At 38.9% G+C, this 19784-nt stretch overlaps 1 protein-coding gene across 2 annotated transcripts in view; it reads right to left on the reverse strand.

Annotated features, from left to right (window-relative positions):
• Positions 1-8506: 8506 nt before the first annotated feature.
• The window catches only part of pax7b (paired box 7b), a 43574-nt gene continuing 32296 nt past the window's right edge, over positions 8507-19784 (reverse strand). For both annotated transcript variants that reach the window (XM_056733693.1, XM_056733692.1), the window contains exons 8-9: positions 12204-12453; positions 8507-10397 (exon numbers count right to left, since the gene is read on the reverse strand). In XM_056733693.1, the coding sequence (XP_056589671.1) occupies positions 10282-10397; positions 12204-12453 (366 nt within the window). In that variant the 3' untranslated portion in view covers positions 8507-10281. The remainder of the gene's footprint in view (positions 10398-12203; positions 12454-19784) is intronic.

Raw genomic sequence — 19784 nt, forward strand, 5'->3', positions numbered from 1 at the left:
TATTAACAGTTTATATATAGAAACTTGTCTTTTCTTTGTGTTAGGGATAGCTTGATAACTATACTAGAAGAAAATATGCTGGAGAATGTTTGCGGTTTGATTCTTATGATCCGCAGAACACAAAAGAAAATATTTTGAAGAATCATGTTAATTCGCACCCATTCACTTGCATTGGTTTTGTGTCCATACAATAGAAGTTATGGGTGACGGTGCTGTTTGGTTACGAACATTCTTCAAAATATATATTTTTGTTCTGCGTAATAAAAGAAAGTTATAAAAGGTTTAAAAGGCTGCATGATAAATCGTTAATAAACAGCATCCTATTAAGCGACTTACTACGATTTAGTTGCACAGTTCTTCGGTGAAGTATGGTTAAATACTGCTGCATCTGAAATCCAGAGGGCACTCTCGCAAAGAAACTCCAAATAAGCACTGCAGGCCTGCAGAAGATGTACACCACCACATGTAGTTCCAGAAAATTGTTTTTGGGATCTATTTAACAGTAGCTGCGTCCCAATTTGCATACTATCCCTCCAAAATAGTTTTCGAAAATAGAATTTATAGCCTATGTCCCAAATCATAGTATGCTGAAATAAGTATTGTCAAATTACTCGGATTGTCTACAGTTTCCGGTGAAAAGTCGAAGTATGAATCCATGGACACTTCATGGCTGATATAACCCACAACTCACTGTGAGTGGGCGGAGTTTAGAGATGCTACACTGCATTAAAAAAAGATATATATATATATATATGCTTACAGTAAACATTTAATATGAAATAATCAATGAATATATACTTAAACGCACGGAAGAGCTGTATTTTTATGTTTGTGACAGTTAAGGATCACAGTGTCATGTAGGCAAAACGGCCGCTTCCGTTTCATGTTAGTATGCATTAGTGCGTGCATACAGTTTTGCTATGCACTAAATTGTATATACTTTTCCGTAACAAAAGCATACTTTAAGGGAATAATATAAGTAATCGAATTGGGGCACAGCATCATTTTTCAAGCCTTCTCAGGTAAAGTATATTTATATGGATGATGTTTGACGGATCCAAACACCAATAAGAACCGCTGAATAATTTGTAATATATCGTTCTTCCTAAATGCAACATTTTCAGGTTTGATCCTACACCAATTTTAAAATGAGCGCGCACATTTTAATAATCCAATTGTGTTTGGAAACCTTTGACAGCATCATGTACAATCTGGCTGATCTCTGTGGCTCTAATCCTTCAAATTAAAATGTTCTCCCCTACTCTGCTTTTCTCAGATCAGTACCAAATTGCCCATGTGTGCGATTGTAATGAGGGTGGAGAATTCTATAACTGATATAAGGCCTTGTAATCCCGCTCTCGTCGAGATGTTAAATTCATTTGTAATTGCCCTTTCTCAAAAATACGTCTGCTTCAGATGTTCAATATTCCCCTGACTGCATGAAGGCACAATGAGAGGCGGATTTCTTATTTTCATCCCAATGAGACTCCAGAGAGCATAATAGATTTAATACAGGTGTTAAGCATAGGAGACAGACTGCAGCCGATTTCGCGTCTCAAGGATTATCATATTCTTAAACGGTGAGGGATAGTCCCACTAGCCATTTTGAATATGTTTTCATAATGAAACAGTGACATAATGCAGACAGAAGAGGGAACATTGGTTCGCTCATAAACCGCAAACTACTATTCGAGTGTTTCTTTGTCTATTACTCAAATCATACACAATAAATACTAGGCACTTAACTTATGAACAAGAAAAGCTTCTGTTATTATTCATGTGTGCATGATTTTCTGTTATTAATATGACTTGTAAGCCTCAATATTTGCACTATCAACGCTTACAAGGAACTCAGAACAATGTGGCTCAGCAAAAAAATTGGGACAAGAAAAGATCTACACTGAATAAAAACATACTTAAAACTCTTCATCTCTCAACACTTGAGGCTTTACAAGACATATGGGACCCTCATCACAAATACTCTTCCTTCCATTCAAACTTGCACTCCTCGAAAGAAAAAACACTCATGTAGCCTGGAGAACTAGCGCTGCTTATGTCTCCACACATTGTAAATTGCACGAAGACTCGGCCCCAATGTCCAAGAGTCTGTTGGTGCTATACACAATGCATTCCCTCCAGCTTGAACGCTAATAAAAACAAGCCCCCGAGCAAAGACGCAGAGAAAGATTCCTTGCACTGGCAGAGGCTTACTGGCACAAAACAAGCACCTTTTATTACCGTCATAATTAATGACCCGCAGTGTCGCGGATCTGAAAGGAGGCCTGTCTTCCTATAAGGGAATTAAAAAGAGCCAAATGACGGCCAAAAAGAGCTCAATTAATAACAAAGTGAGCACGGCTCTGGAATCACATAACAAACAAGGCAGAACATCAGTCAAATGCGCAGACATGTTGGATAAACAAATGCTCGATTCATTTCTTTAGGCCGATGGGGATGCTGTTGAAATTCGAAAGCTCAAGAAGCGACAGTCATGCTGGAGGATAAACAATACTTACTGGTGTATGTGCTACTGGGGGGAAACAGAAACAGAGAAACATTCAATGATGTTTAATACAGTTCCTAAGCCTCATTTGGGTCAAAGCTAAAAATATTACATAAAGAGTACGATATTTGAAAACAGGGGAAATGTTTACTTAGATAGACATTAGTGAAATAGTATTTTCTTCACAATCATTGTCCAAACACGATGATCATTTTGATAATAAGTGTAATTATTGGGGCAATTTGCAATCCAAACATGTTAATTAGAAAAGTATTAAATGTTCCTTAAAGGCGTCATGAATGTCAGACTAAATGATCAAGTTCAATCGGAAATGTATTGCACTGTAAACAAAACAAAACACAATATGCTTTACATTTAGGTTACATTCAATTTACTTTAATTCATTGATAATCAAAAGGTTAATCAACAAGAATATTGCATTGTGGTAACTTTTACATGTATAATGTGGTAACAGCGTTTTTTCACCAACTAAAGTTTTTTTTTATATGATTAAACCTTAAAAAATTCCAAAAAGGATTTAAAGCCTTTCTTTCATCGGCAGAAAACAACGAAGATATTTTGAAGAATGTTGTCAACTGGGACCCATTCACTTGCATTGGTTTTGTGAATGTGTTCCGGCACTGTTTGGTTTTGGTTACCATCATCCTTTAAAATATCTTTGTTTATGTTCTTTAGAACACAGTCATGCAGGTTTGGAATGACAAGAGGGTGAGTAAATGTATGAATTCATTCATTTGGGTGGACTACTACCATTACTTTAATGGTATATTGAAATGAACAAATGATCACAATCGGTAGGTAAAAGTTAATTGAGATAAAATGCAATTCTTATTTTTATTTATTTCTTTTATTTTGCCTTTGATACATTGCTGAAAACATTCCAGCTGTTTTATGCAGATGTTTGTCTTTCATGAAAAACAAAAACGTTTGATGTTGATTTCTGCAGACCTCATGCTGGGCTTTTCATTTTGTAGGGTTGATAAGCAATTTTGCCCAATCACGGCCTCTTGTGTCAAGTTTGCTGATTTTCAGATAATAGGAAGGTCATGACTGAATCTACATTGGTTTTGGTAGGACATTAGGGGAACAGAACTGTAAATGGTTTTGGGAAAGGGGGTTGAAATAGAGGAAAATTCTCTTTGAGCACTAGTAACACTGAAGAATGAAATACATTTTTCATCTTGATGTGTCACATTAGATTTTCAGAAGTGCTCAGTTGCAAGTACATGTTATTATTGGAGTAACAGTTTTGATGAAATTAAATGTTTAAGTCAAAAATATCTGATTCCATGCCTGTGTAATGTGAAAGAGGATAATTTTAGGTTAAGGACATTTAGGTTTTTGAATATGAAGGAATTATCATTATAATAAAAACATGTTTTATGTTTTCCATATAAAACCTAAACTGTATATTCAATTTATATTTAATAGTGCAGAATTTTCAATCTTTCTATCTTTTTGTTGCGTCAATTTGTTTTCTTCTATTGTGCCCGAGCATATTCAAAGCACACATCTATAAGTTTGAAAATAAAACCATCAAAAACATGACTGTTGAAAACAGAAGGTCACAGAGTCTCACCCCGTTTTTAATACCTTGTTTCAGATATGCCGCAGAGCCGTGTTCTCCTCCGGTTTCTTTAGCCTTCTGGTCCTTGAGTTGAGGTGGTCAGGGGCTTAAGCTTTCAGCGGGAGAACGTCTACATTCCTCCAGTTTCCAGCAGCCCTGTTCTTGGTTCGCCCCCTTTGTAGCTCACAGTGTGGTGGGGATAGAAGACTGCCGCCTGAGCTGGCCGGAGCCCAGAGCTTCGGCCTCAAACAACTCCACTGTTAATTTCCCTTTCATCTTGTGTGTGAAATTGCTGCTGGTGTGGTGCTGACCCCTAGCATTATGAGGTCAAGTGCTGAAATCTGATGTGCGCCTTTCAGGCGGACGGCGCATGGAGATAGATAGAGGAGTGGGTGGGGAGGTACGGGTCGGGAAAGGGAAAGTCTTCACGAGTTCTCTCCTGGCATTGTTATGAAGAAGAGAGGGAACAAATCCATCACATCCTCCATCATTTCAGACAGACAAGTGCTGCTATGAGCCTTCTGTGATATTCAGAAGTGCAAAAGATAGGCTGTCGAAACTATGAAGGAGAAGATGTAAGGTCAGGAGGGCCATAATTTGCATGCGAGGTGGTGTTGTGATATATGTTTCAATTTGTTCAGAGAACAGATTTGTCTCCGTTGAAGCAGTTACTTTCAATATGTCTTTGCAGATACATTTTTTATTATCATTTATTATTTTTGCATCAGATATAAGGAGTGTTGCCGGAGTCTGTATTTGCATTTAGATGCCACCCGATCGTCTATCCCATCATGCTCAGCGGCCTTGCACACCTCAGAATTACACGCCTTTTCCTTTGTGCTGCCTTCACCCAAACTTCTCGAACGAAATGCACAAGTAAACATCTTTTCTTCTAAAGGTATTCATAATCATAAATAAATGCAGAGAGGCAGTGAAACATCTGAGCCGATAACCATTAGATATGATTTTCACGATAAGACTCTGTAATTTGCCTTTAAGAGATAACTCCAGGGGCTGTCAGGCTGAACGGCAGCGATTTACTGTTTGTTTTATTCTCCCCCGTCCTTTTTTTACACATTTTTATCTTTCCCGTCAAAGGGCTTTTTATCATCGATGATTTTCCTTTTTTTCTGGCTCCAGAAGGTGAGATCAGAAAACTGGCGTGTTTTAAAGTGATGGACGAAATACAAATATTTGGGAATGTATTTCATGGTAATTATATCAGGTTTTATGGCCTGGGCTGTGCACTGAGGCGCCGCCTGAATGCCTTGATTTGTATAGAAATTGTAATCATTTGTTCATTTCAAGGTGAAAATTGCATTTTTTAATTTAAATTGTATCCTGCGTGATAGGCTATTATCTAGAAAAATTGTCTTTGTGTATTAGACTCTATACCCAGGCGTCACGCTTGTTATAAGCTGACTGGTTTTCAAAAAGAAGGTTTATGTATGTATCTCCACACAGAACGCGCCTCATTCACGTTTTGTACTGTTTCAGCTCGATTGCATTTCCGACCATTAATATGAATCGGGAAGCTGACGTTATGTCTCGAGAAACCTGTAAACAGGTCTCCACTTATCTCTTGGATTTACAGCTACATGTTCACCTTAAAATCCCTCATATTTCTTCTCACTGAGGTAGGAGTGGATAGAGGAAAACAGACGCCTGGGGGACATTAAAGGGAGATACGTGTGGTTTGAAAAAAAAAAGTGTTGACTGCTCCAAGATTCCAAGAATAGAGTGTATTGAGAGCCTTTGAGAGCGAGCGAGGTTAAAACTCCCAGCTCCCTCACAGCTTAATTTTGCAGTGATGCTGGAGTGTAGAGATTAGAGTCTGGGGGCAAGGAGGGGCACACAGAGGCTTGGTTGAGGGATGCCAGGGTTACTATGGGGGACTATAATCTTGTATTAGGTGCCTAGAGACGGCAAATGAAAGGCTGGCTTTAAAATGGGAAACTTCGTATGATATAGAGGGAGAAATAAAATTGTCTTAGCCTATTGACATCTGTACTGAAGAAATCCATTTTATTAGCGCACAACGCTTTAGAGAAACAGAATATGGCGAACAATGGAGTCTGTCAAAGGGATACTATAAGAATCTTCTGCTAAGCAGTCTACCAATCCAGGTTATTAGGCAATCATGCGATCTGTCTGTGTAAGCTGATTGTAGGAATGTGGAATCCCTTCAGTGAAGATCAGACACCCGGGCTCAGGTACATAATGTATCCTGGAATAATTATGGGATTTAAGGAGATGTTAGGCTTTGTAAGTGCTTTCTTTGTTACATTTTCCAGAGGTTTACACTGCAGAGTTTCTTAAACATAATAATAACAGCTGAAGTGATGGGGTGGGGGTGACAGGTAAAATTCTTTAGACATGTTAAAATCAGTCTGTACATCGTGGCATGTTGCTTTTTTGAAAACTACAGCGTGAGTGACCTGAATTACCCATTTATCAAGAAGGTACACTTTAAACCTTCAAAATGCTTGCACTGGACTTTTTGATCCATTGACTTTCATTTATATGCATGTGAAAGTATGCTCATGCGAAAAATGCAGGTTTGTGACTCATAGAAGACTGATGTGAAACAGCGTGACCTTTTCAGGTAAATAGGAAACACTGAATTTAACAGTATCAAAAAATCCCGTTTTGTAAAATACAACTTTAAGTTGACAACCATAGAAGTGCAAATATGTAAAAAACCTCATAAGAAACCCCAAGGTTGTTTTTTACCAGTTGCATAGGAGACATCTGCATAGAAATGTCACATTCTGAAACTCCCGTTTGACCGGGGCACAACTTGTATTCTTCATAATTTAATCCTTTCGATTGAGTCACAACTTGCAGAATTTTGAAGTCTGCAGTATATGTTTTCTTATAATTACTTTTGATTTCTCAGTTTCATACAATCACTACAATCTCCTCTTTTTATTGTGTATGAGGCTGTCACGATAGGCGATTTTTTGGCTGGAAGAATTCACAATATTAACACGGTATCTGTTGCTTTCATCTTTAACTTTGTTTATTTTGTGTTTTTTTCTCTTTTTTGGCCAATGATCTGCTCTCAAAATACGAGTGTAGTAAGGCGGACAGAAAAATAGTTTTCAACAAGTGTGGCTCCTAAGGCAAACGTTTAAACAAGTTCTAAATTATTTACAATAGTATCATGTGTAAAATGAACATGGTAACGATATTTATGATTTTTTATATCATGGTTATTGTCAATACCGGTATATTCTGACACCTCTATTGTGTATCTGATAAATACTCAAAAAGATCAAAACATGTAATTTCATAACATTTTAAAACAAATAACTCTTTTCAAATCATACAAAAAGTAAGTTTGACTATTTTCAAATCAGTCAAAGCAGCTGTTCCCCTAATAGTAATATTGCAAATATCTGAAATGTTATTTGATGACATCATACTCCAATGAAGACAGCTGAATCATAAAGAGGGATTCCTGAGAGCAAAATCACATTCCAGAAACGTTTCCTAACTGTGTGCATCTGTTAAACAGACCCAGATGGTCAGACTCTTGTTTGCATTAATAGTCCTATGAAGTTCTTACTGTAATTAACAGGAAAACTACAGACTGAGGGTTTGTAATCCATCATCAGAGAGGTGCCCGTTCTGAATAGAGCAGCGCCACACGCCCGCATCTTCTTCATCACGGGGAATATTTAATACCATTATACATTGGATGGTATTCAGTGCCCAGACTGTGCCCCCATAGAGAGAAGTGCAGTAAATGGCCCCGGGGCCCTGCGGATCACACAAGCCTTCTGTGAACGCAGTGCTCTGAGGGTCTCTGTTGTGGCACTGCCTGTCTGTAACTCATCACTATTCAATTCCAGTGCAACTCAATTACTGGAAACTGATATTTTTAGTATCTTAAATCACCACAACTGTCATGATGTTCTTGACTTCAAAGGGGCTATAAAAATACTGCATTGTTAAGACGGGGATTAAATCATGATTATAGTTGACAGCGACATCAAAGGAATGAAAAGACTGTATGTGGTAAATGTCAATAGATTTTTATGTTTTAAGCAGTATTGAATATGAATATTTAAGATTAAAAGGCTTGTAACGGAGCTGTGTGAATTTAAAACTATACTGTAGGTGGTAAAGAAAGACAACATGATACTTCGGGGCATATTTCATCACGGAGTGATCTATTAAATGCTTGCATGTTTATAAATAAAAAGCCATGCTTTTAACATATGCCTTGAAAAAAACAAAATAATCGTCATGGGATTATAGGATGATCCACATGGTGACATGGTTTCGTTTAACTTTCAAATGAACATAATTGAGAGTGTTGAGAGAGAAAGAAGGCATCTTTGTTTATTTCTCCAGTTTTTGAGCTTTAATCCATAACAGATATGCCAGTGCTACAGAAAAGACACCAACAGGCTGAAGGTAGTAAATGCCAAATACAAGTTCCCACTACGCTAGTAGTTCATAGAGTTGAATAAATTATGCCATGATAATATACACACATGCTGAACGAAAATATATCAAAGGAAATTACATATGCAAAAAAGGTAAACAATGAAAGAATAAAGAGCAACTGAGGTTGGCAAGATATTTGGAAAAGGTGTTTTAACCCGTCAGATAGTGCTTTAAATATCCCAAAGGTAGATTATTAGAAATGAGTGCTAAACACTAAAAACATACTCTTTTACATTTTTTATACATTTTTTTACATTGTCTTTTTACCCACTACAAAATGTCGGAAGTGTTAAAATGGAGATGTCCTCAGTCTTTAGTTGGCACAGGGATGCGTTTCGTTTTAGAAATTGTCCTTAATGTATATGGCATCACGGGGCATATCCAGTGTCGATAGAGCATTTGGTTCAATCACAGTTTAATCTCAGTTCATCTTGGTCACAGAAATGGTTAAGAACAATAGAGGAGATAAAGGAGACAGGGTGGCAAACAATAAACAAGAAGAGAATGAATGTGCTCATTCTGTGTATTCATCTACATCCCTCAATTTTACATTTTTGAATAACTTTACATTTTTTATGGTCTCACACAAATTTGATAAAGGTGCCACAAATAAATCTTCTTTAAGACAACATTAGGGAATATCAAACTCTTTGAAATGTAATACGGCAATGGGGAATACCTTAATAAATTGAGTCCCACGATTCCATGGTCATTACAAACTGCTGGTCCTAAAACACACGATTCTCATTTTACATTTGAATTCACTTTCTTATTTTACAGTGACAAATTAAATTCCTTATACACAAAACGTGCTACCAATTTATACTTTAAAAAAGTTTGTGTTTTGTGTTTGTGATAGCTTTTCGGTGGCTGATATTCGAATGTTTGTTGAAGTTTTTCAATTCTACACTTGCTATAATGGCACAAAAGCATACTGGAAATCCCTAGAATTCCATTACAGGCTAAAAATGTAATTTGCCTGTTGGGGCTCTTGACGTTTTAATTTCATTATAGAGATGAATGGCAATTATATTGTGGCCACAGAGAATAATTTGTCTGTGTGCATATGTACGTTTTCATTTCAAAATTACAAGAATGTGAATGATTGCGATTTGGTCATCATACTTCAGGATAATGTATCTTTTTCGGAAAACTTAGATCATTTTATCCGCCTGCCCCAGTGACACAAGTCTTTCGGAATGTGAGGTTTAGGATTATGATGAACAAATTATGAGCACTGTGTCTCTGGGCATCTCCATCAGAAGTGTAATGTTACAAAGCAAGGCCTTGTAATTAAAATTAAAACATGAACTAAGCAAAATTGAAATGAAACATGTAAACAAAGAGTAATTACAATAGTAAATGTAACTGCAAAAGAAACAACCACATTATAATAACAAATATAATACCATCATTTTGAGTCTTATAAACAACATGGTCCAAACAGTTTGGAATGGGCAAGTGGCTATGTAACTGTTGCTTATGTTTGCAAAGATTGGATGAAGACGGTCACGGCTCTTTCCCTTGGCGTTGTCCTCAAAGGGCCCTCAAAGGGTCTCTTTGTTGTGAAAGAGAGCGAAAACAGGGCGTATAAGCAGATGCGGCACATTAGCGTCCGTCTTTTGTATTCACGCAGACATAGTATATTATGCCTATGCCCGTCAAATCGGCCTCACGTGGGCAGTGCGGAAAATGGCGGGATGCTGGTGAAATCAATGGATGTCCAGATTCATCAATATGCCTGTCCCGTCTCCACCTGTAGCAGTCCGAGCACAGCCGAGTGCTCCCCCAGCTTCATCCTTCTCTGCGTGGACAAGCTCACATTTTTTGCCAGATAATCCACCGCAGCTGCACACAGAAACAAAAGCAAATTAATCTCTCATAGATATAAAACTGATGTATAAAAAAACTCATTTGGGTTTAGACGTGATGAGATCTGTGATGAGAACATGCGACAGCGCTAAAAATAGATCACCTGTTCCCCACGGTCAGTTATACTGGACATACAGTAGTTGGTCTACCTTCACACAAGCTTAATTCTGTTTGTCAACCTTATTGATTCCATGCATGTCATTCCCGTCATAAACAACACAAGTTCCGTTCAAAATCATCTTTTGCAGTTAAAAAACTGTTCATCTGAAACTTTTCCAGCTGTACCGAGTAGATTTTGATAATGAGTCCACTCCATTTTCTACGCTTTTGAAAAACTGTTACTATCGATCGAGATATGCATCTGTTTGGCTGCACAAGATGCAATAGAAGGAGAGGGATGGTGGAAGAAGTGGAGAGATTCCCACCAGATCGGTGTAGCGCACAAAACGGTGTGACTAACACAGCACCTGAGGGCACAGCTCTCCTTGCATTGATCTGGAGTCTGGCTTTGCTGGGAGATCTTTATCAGGAGCACGTGTCGGCTCTATCCTGCGGGCTAATCCAGGGTCAGAGGGCGCCCCGAGTCTCGCCCGCAACCCGGGACCTCTTCATTGATCCGCCTCGCATCTCACACGGTTTCAATTTAAATACATAAGCGAAAGACATTAGAGACGTTCGATTGGTGGAAAAAGACGAGTGAATTGTGAGGACAAACCAAGGACAGGATGGAAGCGGTGCGGGGCAGGGGCGAAAACCGGGGAAGTTCCAATTAACCCCTCAAGCCACTTTCCTTTTTGAAACAGAAAAGCAACCCGGGCCTCCCTTGCTGTTTGTCCTTGAGTCAAACTGGAATTGGGTAACTTATTAAGTTAGCAGCGGGCTAGTTGTAACCTTCAGGTAATTATTTGCATAAAAATATCCCACCCCCATTCTCAAACCAAAAATGAAGAAATGAAAGAGGGAAACAGCCAAGCGGGAGGTTAAACCTGAGGGCTTTGCATTTCAAACTGACAGGATTGAGTTTTCGTTGCTTGAGCGTTTTTTGCCTTAGCGGCATACCTATCGCCGCTCCTTTTCCGACAAGCGGTAAACATAATGATCATTCGATCAAAACGTCAACAATAATGACAAAACGTATCATTTGAAGCTCTCGACACAGACGTCTGTGATTAATGGATATAAAAAAGGCTTCTGAACGAGAGCATTAGCGTGCTGGCATTAGCTGTTGGCATGACGTGAGTCTCTGATGTTTTTTGGTCTGGGGCCCTTTGATTATTTCGACTGAGGAGGTGTTATTTGAACCTCTCCTTCCTTTATTCATCATTAGCAGAAGTGTTGAGGCGGAGCAGAGCGAGGGTTTGCGGACGGTGCCAGACATCTGTCAGTGTGACAGTAAGCGCCGCGCTTTAGCGTCTGTAAGCAACAGTAGAAAGGAAGCTGTCAGGGACCGATGCCGTGTACGGTAGCAGCCGCGCACCTGTGGGTGGGCTAGCTGTCTGTATAGAAGACGTTAGCGCTGACAGCTAGCAGAGAGAGTAAATCACAGCTCATTTAACCTCTCTCCTGTCAGACACGTTTGCTTCTTAAATCCCACTTAGACTGACTCTTTTCCTTTTCTTTACCAGAGGAATCTGCTCTCTGACACTCACAGTCTCTGACACTCACAGACACTCAAACGTACGCACAAAGCGCGCCCGTAAGCCGAATTTCAAATAAATAGTAGACAGGTAGGGTATATAATGATATGTTAAGCCATTTAGTTTATAGTGGGGAGACACTTACTCTGGCCGTATTGACTGTATTGGTAGCCCGCAGTGACGGGGTCCACGCTGTAGCTGGTGGTGCTGTACGTTGGGTGGCAGTAGGACTGGGAGGAGGAGAGGCTGTCGGCAGACTTGATCGGATCGCTGCGCTGGCTGCAGCTTGCCGAGATGGGGTTGGAGGCCTCCAGGCTGCCGTGCAGGGGGGAGATGGAGAACTCATGCTGGTGTTGGGGGGCCACGGCACTTGGGTTGCTGAGGATGCTCATCACCTGGTGGATAAAGAAATGGTGTGAGTCAAGACATCGAAAATACTTCAGCAGGCTTTTTACCCTCATGTTAGCTGTAAATCAGTCATGATACAACTCATGGTGATGCAAACAGTTCAAGGCCTCAACCTTGATAGGGGTTAAGCATCTTCACAACCCTTTCCCACTTCCCAAGGGAACGTTTAGCAGTCTATAAACAACGTCAGACTAAATAACAAATAGAGCAAGAGGGGAGAACATGGGGCCTGGTGGTGGTGGCAGGTGGGCGGGGGTGTTGTCCTGAGGCTCTTCTCATAACAAGCTCCCAGGGAGAATTTAATCTGGAGCCTTCAGCCATCCCAGTCTCAGGCCTCATGAATGATTTAAATAATAAACGTTCGTATTAGATACCCCCAGAGATCGGGAGATCAGGCTCTCAACAAGGTATGTCCTTGCTTCATGCTGTATTTCATATTAAGCGTCGACCCAACACATTATAAAACTTGTTTATAGTATAATAATAAATCAATTTGTATTGGTGTAACAGTATATTTTGATTCTAAAAATGTATCATATCTTAAGAAAGTTATCGATTGACCTGCAGCAACATACTGTATATAATTGTTTACTATCTAGTGCTTTAAAGAGTTATTTTTATTCTTTAGCTTTCTTAATTCCTTTTTGTTTACTAAATTTTGATTACCATCGTAATTTTTTCAACTATGGTAGTCAATGGTGGCTAAGAACTGTTTGGTTACAAGCATTCTTCCAAATATCTTTCTCTGTGTTTGTCCGAACAAATACGTTTTTATAGATTTGGTACAACTCGAGGGTGATTAAATGATGACAGAATTTTTGAGTGTATCATGACACCCCTTCAAAATTACCAAAATAACTACATAGTATTGGTACGTACTACAGTATTTCCAAAATATTTCCATAAATATTGACTAAATTAGAAAACTGGTAATTTTGCAAATGCATGAGCAATATTAGGAGTGACACTGAGTAACAGAAATTCTAGGCCAAACTTTTTCATTAGTTTAAGCTATATAACTTAGTGACAAATGAATTTGTGCCAAAATACCAATAGTCCTTTAATTTTCTCTTTAAAATGGTATTACTTCGCTATCCTGACGAAACAATGTTCAAATTTGTTGCATTTTATTATTATTACTCAGCCATATTTTTCCATGCACTTTTGAGCTCAAGAGATTTCAGTTAAAATGGCAATAACTAAAACAATGCTGCGGTAAAAGTAATATTTACAAAACTATTGACAACAAACACCGACCTCTGGCAAGAAAATACAAGTTGAACCATTGTTTGTGTGTGATAGGTTAACATTAGGGTCATTCAAAACCATTTGAAGCTGATTTAAAGACACCGAACAGGATGTACAGATGTACAGAGACGCTGCCGGTAGATGTTGCTCTGCCTGCCACATGCTGTCCATAAGCAGACAGAAACAAAGCATCCTTCTGAACATCAGGTTCATGTTGTGGCTCGCTACGCCCCGCTGCCCTTTGGCCGTCTCAGGACCCAACCTGCTAAACCAATTAGTCCATCACAGAGCTGCTGTGAGCAAAATCAAGCCCACATGCATCATTCAAACCACATCCATGGTCTATTTGTTGAAGTCTGATACAAGCCCGCAGTCAACAGAAGACTTCAGAATGGTCAACAGGGTGTCGTGAAATAAATCACTCTCCACTCTGATTCGTGGGCTAAACAGCTAAGTGAATTTAGACTAATAACCTCTTCCTGATGTTTCCAGGAAAATGCACAGCACTTGAAACATATTAAATACATAAAAGGGCACTTGAAACCAAGCATGTTGAACTATACGAGTGCGGAAAGTCCCTCTTTTTCATGTGATATTTGATATAAACAGTGGAAACAGACTTCCTGTGATGAATGTGGTGGAGAGAGAGAGAAATGTGTTAATTAATGGGCCAGCGCACGTCGGGCTGTCACGCTGCTGAGCGCTAGTGTATGACCCTGGACACGGGGCACTGGGTCAGGGGCAAACCGCCCGCCCGACAGGGGGCTGAATGGGCAGCTGGAGGAGAGACGGTCTTAACAGGCGCTTAATCGAGGTCTGATTAAATTCAGCTCTTGCGGTTAAATTAAACGCCTCTCTTAGCATACAGCACTATTGGGTGGAGTGTGTTATATACAGAATAATCTTGGTTTGTTGTATTTTAAATTGTTTAAAGCAGGATCTTTTGACAGAAATGCAATATAATATACATAACTATGTCTTCAGAGGTGTATAAAGACCTTACGTAATGAAGATGTTAATATAACCTTAAAATTAGCTATTTCTATTAACATACACCGCAAGTCCCCTTACATGGAATTCACCATGTTGTTTCTGAAGTAGCCCTAAGCAGACAAACTGCTCTACAGAGCGCATTTCGTAAATACGTTATCTCCTTCAGCAAAGAAGCGAAAACGTGATGACATCTTAGCTGCCGTACTCTATGGAAAAGGGAGAGGGAAGCGGTGGAATGAGCCGTTGGTTGCAATTCACAACCTCACTGCTAGATGCCACTAAATTTCACACACTGGACTCTAAGAGAAGAAGATGTTTGTCATTTTTACACACGTTCCAAACATGTACATTGTTTTTTTTCTTTATTAAGCTCCAAAAGGGGAAAAAATCTGTCATAACTATGCAACAAATCTAGTCTTTGTGCTGAACAGAAAATATTGTGAGGTCACTCCAATAAAAACTGAATTTTTATATTTTTCACAACCTTACCCTTTAAAGTTTTATTTCAGTCCCTTTTAACTATATATAGAATTGCAATGAAGTCATACCATTGCATAATCCTCCATATTCCTCAAATACTGATGTTTCACTGTAATATGTAATAATTTGAGTTAATACTGAAGCTTGAGCCTATGTAAGTTCAGCATCTCTGCAGGAGTGGGCTTTTAATCAGATGAGCGGGGAAAGCAGACACAAGGGGTGTCAGTCCAGAATATGGGCAAAGAGGTGGGCGAGTGCCGGGTGCCTGACACCTCCATTCAGCCCCACGTTTAAGCAGCCTGTAGCCCGGGTGATACCATTATTGTGCCAGAGTGCAAATTATTCAAATCTTCAAATTTAGCATAACCTTATTGACATCAATTAAAGTGGCAAACGGAGAATATTCCTGCTCGGCGAGAGGAACAGCCTGGCTTTTATCGAGAGAGGCGACACGTGGTGAAGCTATTGTCAGCTCAATCCTCTTGCCGTAAAGCACACCGTGTAGAGAGGTCTGCCTTAAACACCAGCTCCCAGCCAGCTGTAATTGGGACATTTAACTTAAAGCGCACATAGAGCCACAACACAAACAATAACAAACAGCAGGGCTGCCTGTGAACTCTTTACATGGGCTACTGCACTCACAGTGGGACAACCACCAAAACAGAGGGGCCAAAATCTGGATCTGTTTAAGAGAGGACTTCATTGATAGCCCCTTTTAATCTAGAAATTCATATTTCTTTGTAAATTAAAGGGACAGCTCCCTCAAAAAATGAAAGTTCTGTCATCATTTACACTCACCCTCATGTCATTTCAAACCTGACATATGACAAAGATATTTTTAAGAATGTTGGTAACCAAACAACTTTGCCTCCCATTGACTTTTATTGTATGAACTCGAACCACTATAACATTTCTCCAAATATATTCTTTTGTGTTTCATATTAACAACATAAACAAACTTTACTGTGCAAGCACACTTTGTTGGCACCAACTGAACTTCCGGTACACATTTACAAAAAATAGAAAGCCTGTAGATTTTTTTCTGATAACAATCAAAAGAAACCAAGAAGAACCCTTACTTGGCTAAACTTGTCTCTCCAATATTTTGAATTTAGACTCCGATACAAAGCTCAACCGCTAGATGTCAATGTACCCTACGTTTTGTTTAAATGTGACCAAACTACAGGACCCATTCAACAAACTTTTTCTTTAATAAAATGAACATACAACAAAATTCAACAAATCGTTTAATTTATCCAATTATGATACAGTAAAATAAAAATGCAAATTAATATCAACATAAATTTAATTAAATATAAACAGATATTATATTATTAGACACTAGCCAAACACAAACCGGAAGTTAACTGGGGGTCAGCAGCGCACGTGTGTCCGAATAAACGTCTATATAGGTTTTCAGATTCAAGAGTAAAAATGATAACAAGGAACTTATTTAACCTTGCCTGAGGTAACAACTGAGCCATGAAGACATAAGAGTGAGTGGATCGACAACCCAAGCCAGAAAATTGTAATCTATTATTTCCCTCCATACTACCATTGCTAAGTAAAAATCAATATTCTTTCCACATGTCTAACCTTTTTGTATCTGATACGGCTGGTGGGAAGAAACCAGAATGTTTGCCAATCATCCAGTCTGACAAACAACATCCCCGGGCAATACGACCCTCCAGGTCCAGGAACACCAGAGGACAAATCATCCCCCAACACACACCCCAGCTGAGACACACTTAACTTTCTTGAGCCCTTTCAAAGTCCCCCCCACACACACCATTTCCTCTTTCTGTCTTGCTCACTCCGTTTCTCTAACGCTCTCGTTCTGTGAAGCTTCCCCCCAGTAGCTAGGCTTTCATTTGGTGTCGGTCTGTGTGCGAGCTGCTAGAGCAGATAATGCCAGGCAGGATCCAGTTTAAAGGACATAGCTCCAGGCAATTCTCTACTCTCGCCTTTTCTCTTGCTCTCTCCTTTTCACTTTCTGTCTCTCGACTGATAGATAACTTTATAAATAAGAATATAAAGTAATTAATTCCCTCAACTTCAGAGGCCTCCAGCCCGCAGCGGTGTGAATGTAAAACTGGAAATTGATACAATGTGCATCCTTTCAGATAAACAAACAGCGCGCAGGCATTGAAAAGAGAAGGCTTTCACACCGCCGTAATTTCCTGAACTGTCAAATTATATTTTTTGTCTGCGTGAACGTTTGACGCGACTTGGGTCTTTGTTGGGATTTTTTGCCGATATGGAACCAGGCTCATGCTTAGCTGGAACAAAACTAAAATGTAATGACAATGATCTCTCTCCTTGTCTCTCTTTAAATGGGAGAGGCTTAAATATTGTTTGAACTGTAACTAAACTGATCCATAGAAGAAGACTTAATAACGCTCAGTTTTAATGTCAATGTGATATGTCAATGCAAATGACAATACACATCTATAGAGAAAATTAGGGTGGGGGTTATACAAACAAAATGAGATATCACTTATTTTACATGCAAAAGATTGATAACTGAACCGATGAAATGAAGCTGATTTGACTAACATGAGTTTTACTGTGTGGTAAGGTGAGTCCCTGGCAGATATATATATATATATATATAAAGAGAGAGAGAGAGAGAGAGAGAGAGAGAGAGCGCAGTATAATAAATGTTACACAAACACATGCACAATCTCTCTCTCTCTCTCTTTCTCAAACAAACACATAAACACACACAGCTTAATCTGTCCAAGTCCGGATTTGCCAGAGTGTAGGACACCAGCAGCTCTTATTTCACTGAAACATAGACAAACAGATGCCTGAATGGTGTGAAAATGTCCCCTGCGCAGGGAATGACAAGGGTTGATGTCATGAGGTTACACCACATAATGTAAGATTTCCAGAATTCATCTCAAACTTGCATACAGTAAATCAGCTAAAGTAAACAAGCTGGGATACGGGGGGTGGATGCAGTATGAATAAATTACAAACATAAAAAAGACACATAATATTGGATTCAAGGATTAGGAAACGGAGCACAGTGTTCTCTTGAGTGACATGAGTATAAAACCAGTCACAGACTTTGGCATCACATTTCAAGGCCAAAATCTGATGCAACGCGGCTGTAATTAAAGAAACGCTGACATTCTTTGTCAGGAAGTTGCTTTTCAATGATCCATAATCCTCAAAATCCTCAAAAAACACCCCCAATCCCAGAATCAGACAGCAAACAATGTCAATGCACAACATTGTGAACATAAATGACAATTTGGTGCTTTCGGAACGCCATGATGTTTGTGATGCAATTCCACCTGGATTTGGGCAATACAACAACATCATGACTCAAAGCTGACTAGATCAGAAATGAAAGATGAATTTCTATGCCATCTATGCCATTCTATGCCATTGAAAGTCAATTTGTGAATATTTGTTTTTAAGTACTCAGTTACTGCATCGGTCAAACCATCAGATTGAAAAATAAATATTTATAATTATCATAATTTAGCTGAATTTTTGAAAACACCAAACACACATGACCTCACATTGCAGCATCACCCTATAATGACATCATAACCTTTGGGTCAAGGTAAGAAGACGAAAATACCATCCAACAGATAAAAAGGCAATTTTTTAAAATAAACGCTATTGCATAAAATCAATTACAGCCGGAACTAAAGGTGGATAATTACAAGTCCCATCTATTTAAAGCAATGATCTCTCTCTCTTTCTCTCTCTTGCCCTCCTCCCCTAGTGGCAGAGAGCAGATGACAAAGATGATTTCCTCCGCTGGCTCTGTGTCACTGCGTTAATTGGCCACAGCACATTAATTGAAAGTGAAAAGAAGAGGCCGCCAAAAATGAGGAGGATGTGTTGGCGAGCGGGGAGGGGATGGCTGTGAGAAGGAATGGCAAAGTCTGTCTGTTCAGGGAGTCTTTAATTGTTTCAAATTAGGCATGTGATTGACAGTGACAGAAAGTGGGCATTGACAAGCTGGGGCCAGATGAGAACGATTAGCGTGCAACCAAACAAGCTGTCGCTTCCCGCAACATGTTCGCTGTAGGAAATATCGTGCATATGGCGCTTATAACCCTGTGTAGCAACCCAGGGCTTTGACAGCAAACTCTGATCTGCGAATGATGGGAAGCAACATGCTAATATTAAAGATGACACATTAAGTACAGCAGCTAGAACACAGGAAACACATAGGCTACTTAATATTAATGTCAGTTAACAGATGTCAGTATCGAGGTGCCTTCAAGATGCCACACATTTGCACATTGAACACTTAACGTATAAATCGATCATGCGATTTAGTTATAAATATCAATATTAATAATATATTATTAACAATTGGCTTTCTGAATTTTTGCTGTTACACCATAGGACAAATTCAGCTACCCATATATTTAAGGCCGTTAAATGTTTAATGCCGATTAATCGCATCCAAAATAATGGTTTGTGTGTACATAATATATGTGTGTTTACTGTGTATATTCATTTTATTTATAAACACATACACATACATGTATATTTTAAGAAAAATATAAAATATAAAACTCTAAAATGTTTATACTTCATTTAAATAATATATGCATATAAATATATA

Source organism: Triplophysa dalaica, chromosome 20, assembly GCF_015846415.1.
Source record: "Triplophysa dalaica isolate WHDGS20190420 chromosome 20, ASM1584641v1, whole genome shotgun sequence".
Taxonomy (NCBI): Eukaryota; Metazoa; Chordata; class Actinopteri; order Cypriniformes; family Nemacheilidae; genus Triplophysa; species Triplophysa dalaica.